We start from the raw sequence: 16,629 nt of genomic DNA, 5'->3' as shown, positions 1-16,629 counted from the left end.
TTTCATCAGCTTATTAATTATTTAGCAATACAAAACCCAAAATGCAACTTGCATGACGTCACTCCTTTCATATTCAACCATAACGTTATCTTAAGCCTGGCAGCATTATTTTTTATGTTAATAGATTAACTTTTGAAGTAATGGATCATTTTGTGCAAACCATTTGCCAATTATTCCAACTATTACTCATTTAGTGGGTAGGCAATTTCTTAAAAATGACGAATAGAATGTGTGGTTGAAGGATGAGGTCTGCCTTGAATATAGATTTAATAATAAACCTGGAAAAATAAGACCAAAGCTAAAAAGCAGATTGTCCCCTAGATTTCATTTAGAGACAAAAAATCCTTGACTATGAAATATAAATTTATGTACCTAATAGAAATGGTAAGGGAGCGGTGCTGTCATATGTACTTGGAAGAAGTTTTTATAAATTTTTCATAATCATTCTGAAACAATTATTTTGATTATTGGTTATTTATGGATTTAATTGCTGCTTAATTTTAAATAATAAGTAATTATGTAATTAGTGTAGCATTAAGTTTCCAGATTTAAAAAATTCCCTGTTTTCGAGTTTGCTAGACACCATGTTAAGCAACTTAAAAAAAAAAATTAGTTCACGACACTAAAATGTAAGACAAATAAAAATTGCTATGGGTCTCTTAGACCACCTGCCACACTGCGGGTTAAAAAAATTAATATTGAAAGTATGTGATCTTTTCAGAAATAGGTTTCATCCAAAAGAAATCTAAAGTTCTTATGCAGTTTATGAACTATACAGAAAATGACAGAATAATGGTTTTGAGTATCTTTGGGCCAATGAAAAGCATATTATAGGCATAGCATCATACCCACCTCTCCCACTCTAGTTGGTAGGCTAAAATTTTCTTTTACTTTTAAAACGCCCACTTATAGCAAGTATTGGTCAATATACGACACATCTCACAAAGAGATCATAACACCAAAAATAACAGAAGGCAAATCTTCCCACCCTCTAAAACTCAAAATTAGGCTCAGTCTTATCTTACCTTTAAAACATTTAGTAATAATGAGCAGAAAAAAAATTAGTTGAATAGATCAACATTGAAAAATTGGCATAAATTAAAAATATGCTCTCCTCCGCATCAAATGTTTGAGCCCCTGTATAAGCCATGGCTCACAAGGAAAAGTAAGTACATCCAGAGAAGAGGTTTAATGAGAGTTTAATATTACATAAATCAAACTTATTAAGCCAATGTTCAAAAGTATTATAAGAAAATATAAATATATTTCTATCAATTCAATCACTTTTTTGACAACCTAATTTATACTAGACATTTAAAAAAAATTCCAGCCAAAGGGGTTCAATTAACTCTTAAAATAATCATAAAATATATTCTTAAAATATGTAACTTAATATCACAGCTTAGCACAAATTTTAACTAAGCAACATATTATTCCAAATAAGTGCATATTTTTTTTTTTATTTTTTCTTAGCAACTTTCTGCCCTAAAGTTTTTGATCGTAAAAACAAATTTTTTTCAGCTAATTCTTCCCAATTCTCATCACCACTGCTAGATGTTTCATTATTTACCTGTTTTTTATTAATGACTTTCTTAAGATTTTCATTGGCATTAGTCAACTGCCTTGGACCTGCTAGAGCATTAGTACTAGAAGTAGAAACAGTGAAACTGTCTAAATTGATTTTAGTCTGATCTATAGTAGAAATATTTGAATGGCTTCTGGGATTTTTGATATTTTCTATAGCTTTTTTTTCTTCATATTTAGATTCATTATTTTTTTTTAAATTACTTTTATCTTCTCGAGAACCCTTTTTTTCTCTTTTCTTTTTTAAATCCTTTAGGTTTTTTTTTGTATGAAGAGGTAGTTGTTCATTATTTCTTTTATCATCTTCAAATACTAAGTTTTTTTTTTTAAGATCATTTTCAGTTTCAGAATCACTTAAAAAAATTTCTTCTTTCTTTAAAGTGGGTATTTTACCACTACTTTCAGAAATAATTTCAAATGGACTAAATTTGCTAGCATTGATGATGGGTTCTAAAAACTTTGAATTTGATGAATCAGAAAATTTAAATTTGTTTGACAGTGCCTTTATTTTTTCTTCTCTGATTTCATCTTTCTCATCTGAAGAACCATCTGAGGACAAATCATGTGAAGGTATTGCTTCATAAACAACCAAGTTGTCATGTTTTCCATCATTGGTATCAAGAAGAAATTGTAAGAATTCCTTTGATGGTGTGCATGGCTGAACCTAAAAACAAAAATGCAGCTTATTGTTAAAGATTTAACTATTTAATAAATTATAAATAACTGCAAAATTCCTTATGGTATAGCCAGAGTAAAGAAGGATCAAACAATCTTAGAACATTTTATACATTCAGTGTTCAAACCTCAATTGATGCCAACCTTTTATTTTAGAGTTCTAAGAATTTCAAAAAACAAAACACAATAAAACTTGATAGTCTTAATTAATTAATTAGTCTTAGTATGGTGAATGAAGTTTTTATTGGTAGAGTACTTGACTTAGTAACCTCTTTCAATTCTTTTTCAGCACACATAACTCTGGGATTTCCAATGGAAAAAGGTATTTTCAAGGAAGATTTCTCATAACTCTAAAACGATTCTATATCATTCTGAATTTTCTTTTTAGGAAGTTTGGTAAATCAATTCAATAAATTTTTTGAGGTTAAAAACTTCCAAAAATTGAATATCATATATCAAATCATCATTTGAATATCATTTATCATTCATTATTGGTGCATTATTCTGTGCTACAGAGAGGGGAAAATGCACCAATAATGAATGATAATGAATTAAAACAGCATAAAACAATTTTTTTCATCCATATTTTTTAGTAGATGACATGATTTTCTTAGCGAAATTAAAAGTTTGACAAAAATGAGGTAAATATAATTACATGAATTTAAAATACACATGGATGAGAAGTGTTGTTAAAATGCATTATTTGTAGGTTTAGTAAGGTACATGAATATGGAACAGTAGTAGTATAACAAAAAAGAAAATATATAATAAAATATATTCAATTTTTGGAAGTTTTAATCGATTTTTTTAAAATTTGACAAGTCTTTAAGTATTAAGTTGGCAAGCATAAATTGCCAAAAATCCTGACACAATTTTTTTTATTTATGATTATGGCAGGTAAATGGTGCAGAATATTGAGCAAACATTAAGGTCAAAATCATTTATTATTGTCAAAAAGAACTCTAAGTCCAGTAAACACCAGACTATTCACTTTTTCATTATTTATTGCCTGCAAATCTTAAAGAAGAGGAGTAGCACCAGAATAATACTTCATTGCAGCAGCACCAGAAAAGGAATTCATTAATTTAAGGTCAACAATTTGTTATGAAGTATCTTATATATTCACAGCTTAAATTAGAAACTAATATGGAACCTCATTTTGACATTCTCAAAAAATATATTGAGGATAAATTATTTATCATGTACTTTGTAATTGAGTACTGAATTACGTGACTTTTTACAACACCTGAAAACCCAGATTTAGATGAAATCATGAGTTTAGAAAACAATTCAAACCTTAAAACCAACCCCTATAGAAGAAGACAACAATGCAAGTTCAGTCATTGTTCACTCCCAATATTCTTTGAATAATTAAATTATTTTGTAGATAATGGAAAACCAGTAAATATTGAAAAATATCAAGTTTTAATAGCAAAAGGAAATAGAAATAGAACTTAAATAGGTAAAAGCAATAGATTCGGAGAGGTTTGCATTGGTACTATCTGGTGGGTTCTGTGCGAACTCCGGGGACGTTGGCCTGACTCCTCACAACAAGGTGATTAAACAGAACAAATGGAGGGTTAATTGCTTCCTGACTTTGTAGTGGCCAGAAATGCAGCAAAGGGACATTCTTCTATTCACTCTATACAGATATATTAGTGCTAGGAGAAGGAAGGTACCGGGAAGAAACAATAAGATTCATTAGTATTCCATAGCTCCTTCTGCCTAGTTACTCTTATCCCTTATTGGGTATGTATTGTTCAAGGCCTTCTGGTAACCCATCACCATATCTCCACCATTGATGACCTACTTCGATACCTTCTATTATTATCTATATAGAAATAGTGATCAATTTCATATAATGAAAAAAAAGTAAAAAAATTACTATATAACTTTACACAATAAATAGGAAAAATGGCAAACCTCATCATTGGATTCCAGAATAATTTCATCAAAAGACATGTTTCCTTGTATTCCAATAAGTAATTCATCATCATCTGAACAATTATAAAAATTTTTCAAAAATACATCCAAACCTTCTTCAATTTGTGAGTACTCTGGTTCCGATTTGATAAAATTATCTTTATGAGTTTCTATTTTTCTTTTGTTAGTTAAATTGCTTATCTTATTATAATACTCTTCAGCTTGTAAATCCATAAGCTTTGTTTCATCTTCCTAAAAAATGAATCTAGTTTGATGATCAATTCATTCAAATCAAAAATCAATTATAAATTATATTAATTATTCTGATAGGACTTACAAATTAAAAAATTTTTATTTAATCAAAAGGAATCTAAACAGATGAAAAACGACCAGCCGGACAACTGAGGAATATATATCTGATCTGGCAAAGAACAGAGAAATCACTCTAGGTGAAGTCAAGAACTTGGCAATGAATAGAGATGGGTTTATGAAGCGTATAATATAAAAGCTAATATATGTATGGTTATAGAAGACAGAATCTAGAGTAATTAATGCAGTTAACATTGTTTTCTTCATTATCCTATTGAGTTATAACTGAAAACAACATTTGATTGACTTATAACAGAACATTGTTTTCAATTATAAACCAACTAATTGTATTAATGCAAAAATAAAAACACTATGGATATTTTGTGATCTATAGAAATGATAGCAAAAAGATAATTGATTTGAATTATGCCGCAAATAGAAAAACTAAAAAAAAAGAATATGATTACAAATTTAAAAGAACCCTTTTGGATCATTTATTTCATGAACTGTAAATAAATAACAAGGAGTGTAGAAGTATTGATTACTTTACAGAAGAGTAGGGTCTGTAGAGGTCCACCTTCTACTGAAGTGTATGTGGAATTCCAGCTTTTCCCAATATTTTTCCTAGTAACCTCCTTGGGTTCTGAACAGTCTGAGGGAAAAACATAATAAAGCAAGTCAAACGTCTAATGGAAGCGAATTGAAGTAAGAATCAAATGAAGATTTCCCAGATAAACAACCCCCCAACTTTTATCATATTTCCCAAGACAGTTTCAAACCATCAAGAGAGAAAAATGCTTTATTTTTTTAATTTATTTATTTAGAGGCCCAAATACATTGGTTTGATACAGTTCATAGCAAACTGATCCATCTTCTTTAAGGCATAATTTTTGTGGGGGTTTTCTTGTTTAAATATACATATACATATACATTTAATTTCTCCTGTGGTTAATTTTAATTTTCCAATTATACAGTTATTCACACTATATTTTACTATGATCAATGCAGAAGAATATGGTGTAGTATAATCCCCCAGGGAGCTCAGAATTTTTTTTTGCTACCAACATTGTCTTCAAGAAAGGTCTTTGTCTGGTTTGGAAGCTTGCTGTGAGATCCAAACCAAAGGCCTCACACTATGAAATCTCACTCTCAAAAGGTCTCACTGATTTTTTTTCTGAATAGGAACACATTTCTCATTTGTCTCCTTTTTTTTCCCTTTCCACTCCATCTGTCTGGTCGACCCAACACTAGGGATATCCTTCTAGCCTTAGGAAATGCCACCATATCCCACAGATCTGATGTTGTTGATACAATGAACCTCTTTGAACCAGATAAAGTCCTTTTCTCAAAGGAACCTCACTAGCCCATGCTTAATCTTATGATGGCGGTATGTTATATGGAGAGACTGACTAGGACATTTTCCCATCACATGGACTGGTCTTCAGACTAGGGATAGAGAGACCCAACTTCCTGCTCCACTGGTGGCTCCTGAGACCCGATGGAGAGGTGCATAAGTATCTGAGTTCCAAGAAGTTTGCCGATTCCAACCTCAATAGAATTCCCTGCTCCCAAAATTGTCTGTTGACTTTCAGGGTCTCTTTGAAATGACCAACACTGATGCCTTTTCACCTGCAATTAACCCATTCATGGAAGGAATTTTCATGCCATGACTGTCATAGAGCTCTCACTTTAGTAGTCCTGTTCAGTCTTTCAGCATATTCTGCAACAGGGCATCCTGCACATAAAACAGTCCCTGGACATTAAGAAAATGTTGCAGAGGGGCCTTACATTGATAGCAAATCAGTCCCGATTCTCAATATCTACACAATGCGATAACATCACCGAAGAGATGTTAACAGGGAATCCAACAGTGACCTTGATGCTCCTGTGGATATTAGTATCAATACCTTCTAATAATGTAGGAAGTATCTTTGTAAGGGATACAGTCTGGAACGGGTAGGATAAGTCCGATGAACAAATATTGGTTGACAATATTTATCTTTTGCTATGGTTTGAATAACAAGAGCTCACTAATTTGTTCAAACTATTATTTAATTTGGTCACTTTTTTTTATATTACCCCTTTCCTCGTCATCTTAGACATAGAGGGGGGAGGGAGTTATCTACAGGTTATCAACCTTTTCTAACCATGATGAAAAATCAAGTTTTCATTCATTGGAACCATCACAAAATAAAAGTAGAACACCCCAGGCTAGATTCAAACTGGTGCCGCTGCAGTAATGAGGTTGCTGAAGGTAGACACCTAAACTTCCTCGGCTCCCGTGTGGAGTAGCTAGTCTACCATTGGGCGCCTCCCCAGGTGGCAGATAGAGGGATTCTCACCAGATATGGCGGGTACCGAGGAAATAAAATACCCGGGGTGGACCAAAACTAGAATTAAATCTAGACGTGACAGTTCCTAGAATAGGCAGCGTACTGGTCAGCATTTGATCCTCAGGTTAGAGGCAGCTGTGTTATACCTGGCAGTAGGTATAAAATGCTATTTTCCAAAATCCAATGGAGGGAAATATTAATAATCATACTATGGTACAGGGGCACGGAACTCCAGTACCGACGCCGAAAGGGAACGAGAAAGTGGGTTCCCTGGCGTCATCATCATACGTCCGCAGTGCTGCAATGGTGGGAGACTTGGCTATTGTAGCATCTAATGTTACAAGAATTACATCGCTCGTTGAGACAAACAAAAGAAAAATGGTGGAAGGAAAAGTTAGGCTGTTTTCAGAAAGTGGCAGTGAAGCCGACAAAGATACTGGACCTGATAGTAGAGAAGGGAAAATGAGCCCCAAAGGAAAAAAGAGGAAGAAGAGAGAGAGGGAGGAGGAGGAGTCCCCTCCAAAGCCCAACCCAGAAATTGAAAGACCCGTCCAGAGGGTGGAAGTAATTCAAGGACGTGTCAAAAGCTTGAGAAGCCCAATGGGAAATTATCCCAGAAATAATAACAGAAATGGTAAAAGAAGCCATGTATACCAATGATCAACATAAGATCATTGGTAAAAAGGTCTCCCAGATTGTGGCTCCAATGGTAGCACAGGCTATAGGGGACGCCATAGGAGCGGTCTATGATCAGAAAAAAAAAGAATGGGTTTCACCGACACTGAAAAGGGTTTCTGGCATAAAAGACCTGGAAGGGAAAGTCGATGAAGAAGCCCGCATCCTCTTAGAACGTATGGCCGAATGTAGGGCTAAAGAAAGAGAAAAGGGGAAGAGGACCAAAGAACAGGGGAGGAACCGAAGATGACGGTAGCTGGGCCTTCAGTGCTAACTCCGGTGAAGGAGAGGAGGATATATGAGGGCGCGGAACCGGCCCCAAAGCCCCAAAGGTCTAGCCAGCCACCGTTCTGTAGGAGAAGGGACCTTAAATCAACAGACGGCGAGGAAGAGGAAAGCCGAGGCTGGAAAAAAGCCATGCGAAGAAAGAGGAGGAAGAAGAAGAACCTAGCCCAGGATGTGCCTCTGGAAGAAGGGCCAAAGGAGAGGAGAAAACTTACCTTCACTGGCGTCCTTGCGAGCATTCCGGCCATTCCTCTTAAACCCCAGGAGACGGCGACATATGTCACACACAAGGTAAGTGCAGTGATTGATGTTGTTAACCCTGCCCTCACCGTTATGGAACTGAAGCAATTAACCACAGCAGATCAGGCGGCATGTTGTGTCAGGTGGGGCCATAACAGGCGAATGTAAATATCAATGTAGAGGATAATATAGCTGCTGTGCTAAAGTATAAAAGCATGCTAGTCTGTTCCGACACCAATTCGTGGAGCATGGCCTGGGTTTCTGTTCGCACAGACGCTAGAGGGTTGGTAGAAGAATACCTGGCGTGTAAGTGGTATCTTGGCACGGGGCATAAGATAAAAGAATGTCCAGCAAAGATGAAGGGACTGACACCGTGGTGCAGAAACTGTAGCGAGCAAGGCAGAGAGGGGAAGGGAAAAGATCTCCAACATTGTGCGGGCACCAGGGAATGCCCGCTACATCTGGAGAAGATGGTCGTGCAGGCGAAAAGAACGTGCTATGTGTAGGCTACAGATGCTGAAGGCAATATGGGCCGCAGACGAGTGGTCGCGGACGACTTAGGACTCTCGCCCAAAAGGTCGACATCATGGTAATCCAAGAACCATGTTGTCGCAACAATGTGGTTACAGGGTTTGGTGTGGCGTCGAGGGTGGTCGCTTTGGGCAGTGGTGAGAGGAGGCCTAGAGCGGCGATCGTGATAGTTAATCCCTCCCTCCACGTTATGGAACTGAAGCAATTCATCAATACAGATCAGGCGGCATGTTACGTGAGGTGGGGAAGGATCTCCTTCGCCCTTGTTTCGTCGTACATGCCGCCTTGAAGGAACAACAAAGACATCAACGATAGTATCGCTGCTGTGGAGGCTGTCGTACTCAAGTACTGTAATGCGATAGTCTGTTCCAACACCAACTCGAGGAGCATGGCCTGGGGTTCGGTTCGCACAGACGCCAGAGGGAGACTGATGGAAGAGAGCGTGGCTAGGTGTAAGCTCATCGTTATGAATGAGCCCTCTGGCCCCACATTCATGTGTGCAAGAGGCCAGAGTTGGATAAACGTGACACTGGCACCGGCTCCAATGGCGAAGCGAATAGCGGACTGACCCCTAAGGTCAGACACGAGCTCCGACCACCGGGTCATAGCATTCAGTGTAGTGGAGGAGGAAGGCGGAGCCCTAGAGGAGGAAAGGGGCTTTGTGACCCAATCGGCGAACTGGAGAGCCTTCTCCAGTGAACTGGAGGGGATATTGGTGGATAGAGAATGGAAGGAGGTGGCACCGATGGAGGAAGAGTCAGGAATTGAGAGAGTGTTAACCCTGACGGGCGCCATCACTCTTGGCGGGACTTATGGGACCTACGTCTTGCCGTGGACAGGCAGAGGATTGGGAGGGCTCCAGGACTCGACGCCTTGGACGCTGCAATCCTCAGGAACAGTGCCCCATATATCGAGGATGAGCTATTGAAAATGTTCATTGAGTGCTTGGATAAGGGGTACTTTCCGAGCAGGTGGAGGATTGAAGACTTGAGACTACAAAGGGGGAGGCAAGGATAAGGAATCGCCGAAGGCCTATTGGCCTATATGCCTCCCCCCTGTTATCAGCAAGGTCCTGGAGCATATGATAGTGCATAGCCTCAGACCAGTCCTCAGTGCTGCGAGTCACCCACAGCAATACGGCTCGACCCGTGGCAAGGGAACAACAGATGCGCTGCTGAGAGTGTGTGAGGATGTAGAAGGGAGGGCGGAGAAATATGTCTTGATCATACTGTTCGACATATCCTCTGCCTTCGATAGTGTTTGATGGCCGCACATACTCCAGCGGTTGCAAGAGTTCGACACCCCCAGCAACTTATACTCCCTCATGAGTAGTTACCTTAGTAAGAGGAGTGTGAAGATCAGGGGTAACTACTACGAGGTCGAGAGAAAAATCGAGACCAGAAAAGAGAATGTCCCCAGGGTTCGGTCCTAGGACCAGCTCTGTAGAAGCTGGTTTTTGATGAGTTGCTGGGGGAACTAGAGGACAAAGGGTTCCTTGCCACGGCCTACGTCGACGACCTGGCAGTCATCGTGGCCAATAACAGCAGATCCAGACTAAAGACAGAAGCGGAGAGGTGTGCCAGTCTCGTAGGAGAGTGGTGCGTGAGGAGGAAGTTGAGTAAGCCAGCAGCCAAGACTCAGGCCATACTCATAAGAGGATCCACGGACAGGGCTCATCCTATCCAATGGATATCCAAGGAGAGAGGGTTAGACTGGGTGAGGAGGTGACATATATTGGTGTGAGGATAAGAAGATTCGATGCCAATTCTCACCTGGTGTATCTAAAGGACAGGGTGACACTGTCACTTAATGGATTAAGTAGGATAGGGGGGGCAGGGCTCGCCTGGAAGTAAAAGGAGTTCCCAATATTTGGGACGGGAGTATCCTGGAGAGATATCTTTGGGACAAAATCCCTATAGAGGCTCCAAAGGAGGATAAAGACTGGAGGGAGTGGCTTAGACCCTGCTTCTCTACTCCAAAATTGTAGGAAAAGTTTAATTCCCCCCTCCCCTAATAAGTTATCGCACCAACATCCATATATACTATCTATTAAACTTTTTATAGGAAAAGAAAAGATTCCAGAGAATCAGAAAATTGTGACCATTGTACTTACTTATTTTCAAAAGGGGAAAAAACAGAGATATTTATAACCATTCAGATATTAATGTCAGTGTACTCAGCTAAATGTGTGCTAAAATCTTGACAATGAGAATAAGAGAAATATATAAGGATATGTCATGAAAAAAAAAGATATAATGCTCCAAAAATCAACGTCTAATAATTACTCCGTATCTGAAACAAACTGAATCAAAGTAGCAGAAACTTGAAAACAGTATTCCAATTGATATAGAAGAAGGATAAAGGAGTGAATTTGAAAGAGAAAGCCATATCCTGTATATGATATTTTCATTACAAGACAAACAATTCAGAGCACAAGTGCCGATAACTACATTAGTTATTGTACAGGATATTGTAACTTAGCAAAGAATAGATAATTTAAATTAATAATCTTAGTTTAAACATTAGTAATTTTCTAAATACTGGCACCTTAGAACTTTCAAAGATATGAGACAACTTACACAAAATGATCCTAGGTCGATATCTAATCTTTCATAAAGAGGGACTGAACTGACACAATCAATAATTAATTTTAAATTTAGAGGAGGTAGTCCTTCCTCAAGAATTAATTCTTCATATGAAGGAATCTCTTCACTTAGCAAACTCATCAGTACTGGTGTTGGTTTAACCTCTGAACATCTGAAATAAGTGAACAAATAAAACTAAATATTTCACCTCATTATATACTTCTGAATAATATAATAATAATACAATTTAAACATAATAGCATCCGTATAAGATACTACAGATTTAACTGGGAAATAATAATTATAAAATCTTTATAAATTTTATCATTTTCAAATCAATAATATAACAGCTAAATAAAACAATGCAAAAGGTTGAAATTAATAAAAAAAAAAATAAATAAAATTTAAAAAAATAGGCAGCTTATTTATTTATTAATTGTTTTCTATAGAACTTCTACCAATCAAAAATTTTTAAATTTAATATAAAATAAAAAGGATTCAAATTGTTTAACATAACTGGTTGTTATTTAACACCTACTTTGGTTTCTATTACTTCTTGTACCTGATATTTAATTTAATATCACAATCTACACATATTTTTGGGGAAGAATAAAAAAGTCAATCTCAATTTATTTAATAAACCATGATTTTACAGCATAGATGAAACCAATGCAGGCATTACTTGAAGATTGTATCCAAGAGGGTTAGTAAAACCTCAAGAGGAAAAAGATAAATAATTAATAAAGAGTAAATTAAAATAATGAATAATCCATATAAATCCACCTGGATCAAGAAATTAAAGTATCCAAACTTAATCATTATCATGAAATCTTGTAATACTTAATTATTATCTAAAAAATCTTGTTTGCAACTTTGGAGCAACAAGTGATACCAAGTATCACTCATCAGTGATACTAGGTATCACTTATTATATAATTGGGAAAAAGGTAAATGGTTACTTGCACAATTGAAACACAATGATACTACCTGAATTTATATTTATTTGGTCTGTACTTTTATTTCTTACATAAAGGTCTAAGGTATAACACAACTATACAAACAGATCAAATAAACATGTATATAAATTGTGTAGTTCGTGAACGAACTAGTTCAAAAGAATTATTCGGAAAAAATAAAATAGAGAGTATAGGACAATATAAAAAAAAAGTAAGGTGCGGAATTCTTATTTGTCAATAATGTATAATAAACTATAATGTAATATAATTCTTATTTGTAATAGAGTAATATATTAATTGTTCCAAGTTACAAATAATTTTTAATAATCTTATAATGAACTTTTTAAATGGATAGAAACGCCACTCCGTAAAGTATTCACTTACGGTCTTGAAGGGGTAGCTAGTCCTAAAGGCATTCGCTATAGGTCCTAACGAAAGTACATAGGGTACAGGTAAAAGGAGAGATCCAGAGAAGGCAGAGTCGAATAATAACACAATAAATTTATCCAAAAAGTAGCACTAGAATCCACGAAGAGGGGAAAAACTTTATTAAATACAAGAAAAATGTGCTGCCCAACTTCATTGGGTTGCTAGCTACGCAGCATACTTATTCTAATATGATCAGACAATTTTTTTTATCTTATAATACATAGGCATAACAAGTAAATATATAATAATAGAATGATATGGTATTTTTTTCCCTCACTTTAGTTCTTTTATCTTTTTGATATTTTTTTTCTTCTTACTATACTTTACTAGCTCTTTTTTGTTAATCCCCTTTTCTCATTTTTTTTCTCCTTTTCCTCATAGTCTCTTTTTCAACCCAATGTGACTTTAAAAGAATAATTGATACAAATCATTAATAAAAGTGATGATAGATATATAAATATACATAAAAAATAGATTTCAAAATTAACAAATATATGTGAAAATAAATATTAAAAATATATACAAAAATAATAAAATAACGAGTACTGTATGCATGTCATCCTTCCTCTGGATGATTCTATTACTCATCACTTTCCATGAACGTGGTGGTGGATGATTCCCAGGGAGTATTATATTCTCTCGTATCTTTACCACGTCCTGAATATCGACCTAGAGTTCCTTCATTAAGATCCTACTTGTGCTGGGTATCGTTCCACGGGCTCCGAACCAAAGGCCTCTCACGTTGAAGTGTTGTTCTCTGAAGCCCTCAAGAAACTTTTCCTTAAGGAAAGGGATGCATTTATCGTAGATTTCCTTCTTTTCCTTTTTCACTTTAATTGCCTGGTCAAGGTCGTTATTTTCATATCTCACGGTGGGATCCAGAATGATTGCTGATTTCCCCTTCTTAGGGAAATAAGCAATATCTGTATATGTCTCTGTATACCCCATTGAAGCAGGCAAAATCTCTTTCTTTTAGGAGCTTAATTAACTCATAATTTACTCTGTGATGTCGGCGTGTTATGAGGAGGGAGTTTTGGGGGCATATCCCCAGCACATATGCTGGTGTTTCAGGCTCTCTGTTGCATTTGTGACTGAGGGACCCAACTTCTCTATCTTGTCCGCTGACATCTGGAACTCCATGTAGGGGTACATAATTTATATTCAGCTTCAAGGCATTGGACCATTTAGAGCCCGTAAGTATTTGTTGATTGTATATAAACTTATTCGCTCTCGGGGTCTCTTTGGAATGGCGTACGCCAATGCCCTGACACCTGCAATTGGCCCACGAACGCATTTTAACTTAGTGACTGTCGTAGATCTTTCACACTCCGAGGCCATATCTATCGGCACATTCAGCAATCTGAGATGAACAATCAAAATTTGACTTGAACAGAGCATCGGATACATTAGACAGCCGCTGAGCAATGGACCAGTGTTGTAGAAGGGCCTCCCTGGTCCAACCTCGGTACCTCCTCGGAGCGTTCAATATCGCCATGGAGGTGTTCACAGGGAGCCCTATAAAGGCATTGACACTCCTGCGAATCATTGTGTCGGTGCCATCTAACATATCAGGACGTAGCTTACTGAGGGGAGCAGTTTGGAGAGGGTAAGTGATACACGGGAATACATATTGGTTGAAAATGTTAACCATCTGCTCGGTGATAAGCTTATCCAGATTTTCATTTAACTTTGTCACCGAATCTTCTTTGAACTGTAGCTCTCCCGAGAATGTGCATCCTAAATAGTATCACCTTATTTCATTGTTTGGATGCTATAAATGATTTTTTTTTAAATACCACCCTTATTGCTTATAATACAAGGTAGAGCAGATAGAAAAAAATAAATTTTAATACCTTTTATTAATTTCTTATTCCTCTTTTTTATGTTATTGAATCTTTTTTTAGTAATAGACTTTTGGTGAAGAGAGAGGGAGTTCAGCACTTGTGGGATGCCAGAATAAAAAAGAGATTTCGAAATCGGAAGTGACCATTATCTACTACTGGTAAACAGGCTCTGGAAGGAAGTGAAACCACAAAGGAACTCTGAGGAAAGAATCATTAAATCTTACTCCTTAAAGCAGGATGAAATGGCTTTATATTACCAAGAGGAAATAGAAAGAAAGTCACTAGATTGTAACAGACCATGGGATTGGGACGACATCGATAGGATCTGGTCAGCTTTTGAGAAGATCCCCTGGATTAGGAAGTCTTTTACAGAGTGCTCAAAGATATGATAAAGGACCGGCCTACCTCCCAGAAAGGATAAAAATGGGAACATCGTCTGGCGTGAGGAGTGCATCATGGAAAGATGGAGAGAATATTTTTAAGTCCTGTTAGAGGGGAGAGCTGTGCGTGACCCGGAACGATACAAAGGAGGTTTGGGATGATGAACATCAGCGAAGAAGAACTGAAGTGCTAATTATTTTTGGCCAAGACTCCCATTGGAATCCTATACTGTCTAACCTAGGGGGTCAAAGTTTTTCATTTTGTGGGGCCGCCTCTCAATGAAAAAAGTCAACGCCCCAGGCCGGATTCGAACTGGCACCGCAAATAGACATCAAATTGGTAAAAGACTGTGTTTTAACTACTGAGTTACGGGCGGCCCATTATTTTTTCAATGTAAGTTACTTTTACCAGTAACCTGACGATATATCATGCTTCTGTTACACGTTTTTGTTTCAAATAAAACTTACAATTCCTCAGTGTAAATTGTACCATCTAGAACTCTAGCCTTATATAATTAACGCTTTATATTAATAGACATTTTTGTTCAGCGGTGTTCTTTATTATATTCGAACGTACGCTTTGATGAGAAACTTGATATTAAATTGGAAAAAAAAAAAGTAATAAATTTATTATATCCATGTAAGTCTCACAAAACTAGCGAAAAAGATGAGAAATGAAATCAGAACCAGAAACCACATTTCAAAAGAATTTGAGACTACATTGGGTATCCGTCAGGTCTCTAGCCTAAGTCCGTTGCTCTTCATCATTTTTTTAGACTTGGCACTAGGGAGGGCTAATGAGGAAATTCCAGCTAGGGCACAGAAACCTGCACCCTACCAAATTTTCCCTACAGGCTTTCGCTGACGACCTCGTCTTACTAGCTACCATTGACCGAGACCTCTAAAATAACAAAAATGTCCTCCTAGAGGAACTATTCACAATAAATATGAAGATGTATCCGGGTAAGACTAAATGCATGAGCATTGGAAAGAAACCCAGAAGGTTAATGAGAATACTAAGGGTTGGAAGACAGGGATTAGAGCAGGTCGAGAGTTTTAAATATCTAGGATCCTATCTCAATGAAAGTGGTTACACTGACGAGGAAGTGACCCAAAAAATTGGAGCGGCAGGGAGGATGTTCAGTACGGTCAGACGGGGTCTCCTGGGAAGGACAGAGGTGACAAAGCAGACCAAAATAGCCGTTTATAAATCGACCTCCCTTCCTATCCTATCTTACTCTTCAGAATCCTGGACCCTCACCCCAAAACACAGGAGTCAGTTACAAGCCATAGAAATGAGGTATTTGCGAAAAATAGAAAGAAAGGCATGGAGAGATAGGATACGGAACGTCGCCATACGAGCTAATCTCGTCATCAGACCGGCTGAAACCATTCTGAAGGAGCATAAAACTAAGATGGTTTGGACATCTTCTTAGGATAAGCCCAGATGGAAGCACCGAGAAGACTTACAAAACCCACATGGAAGGGAAAAGACCCAGAGGAACGCCTCTGCATTTCTTGGGACGACAGTGTAAGGTAGGCATCCAAGAAGCGTGGAATGGATTGGAGTAGGAGAAGAGAGAGACATTTGGGCCAGACTCTGTAAGCGGGATCCTCATACTGCACAACGGTAGAAGAGGGAATGACTATGATGATGATGAAGTATAATAACTTTGATATATATGTTATTTGGTTTAAATTGCTTTTCTTTAAATGTTATCAAACATTTAATTATAATTAATCCTGTGAATGACCATATATTAAGATCAGAAACTTTTTTTTTCTACAAGAAACATTTTAATTTAATCCAGAGAAACCATCTTCTTGATAGGATGTACTAAGACTATAACGTCTGTGGAACATGTTTGTAACCTTAATTG

General features: G+C 37.0%; 1 protein-coding gene across 2 annotated transcripts; it reads right to left on the bottom strand.

Moving 5' to 3' along the window:
* Positions 1-1,174: 1,174 nt before the first annotated feature.
* Positions 1,175-12,237, bottom strand: LOC136795110 (intermembrane lipid transfer protein vps13l-like). 2 transcript variants are annotated; one of them, XM_067044671.1, is made up of 4 exons: positions 12,128-12,237; positions 11,135-11,312; positions 4,183-4,434; positions 1,175-2,248 (listed from the first exon to the last, which is right to left on the bottom strand). In XM_067044671.1, exons 2-4 carry the CDS (start codon positions 11,279-11,281, stop codon positions 1,460-1,462), a joined length of 1,188 nt encoding a protein of 395 aa, XP_066900772.1. In that variant the 5' UTR covers positions 11,282-11,312; positions 12,128-12,237; the 3' UTR covers positions 1,175-1,459. The 2 variants fall into 2 exon arrangements, with proteins under 2 accessions (XP_066900772.1, XP_066900775.1); XM_067044674.1 differs by lacking the exon at positions 12,128-12,237 and adding an exon at positions 11,924-12,058.
* Between the last annotated feature and the right edge of the window lie 4,392 nt (positions 12,238-16,629).

The sequence above is a fragment of the Halyomorpha halys genome, unplaced genomic scaffold (genome assembly GCF_000696795.3).
Source record: "Halyomorpha halys isolate HHAL.00 unplaced genomic scaffold, Hhal_1.1 Scaffold337.1, whole genome shotgun sequence".
Classification (NCBI taxonomy): Eukaryota; Metazoa; Arthropoda; class Insecta; order Hemiptera; family Pentatomidae; genus Halyomorpha; species Halyomorpha halys.
Note: the sequence above shows the minus strand (reverse complement) of the source record. Positions and strands in the feature narration are given on the sequence as shown.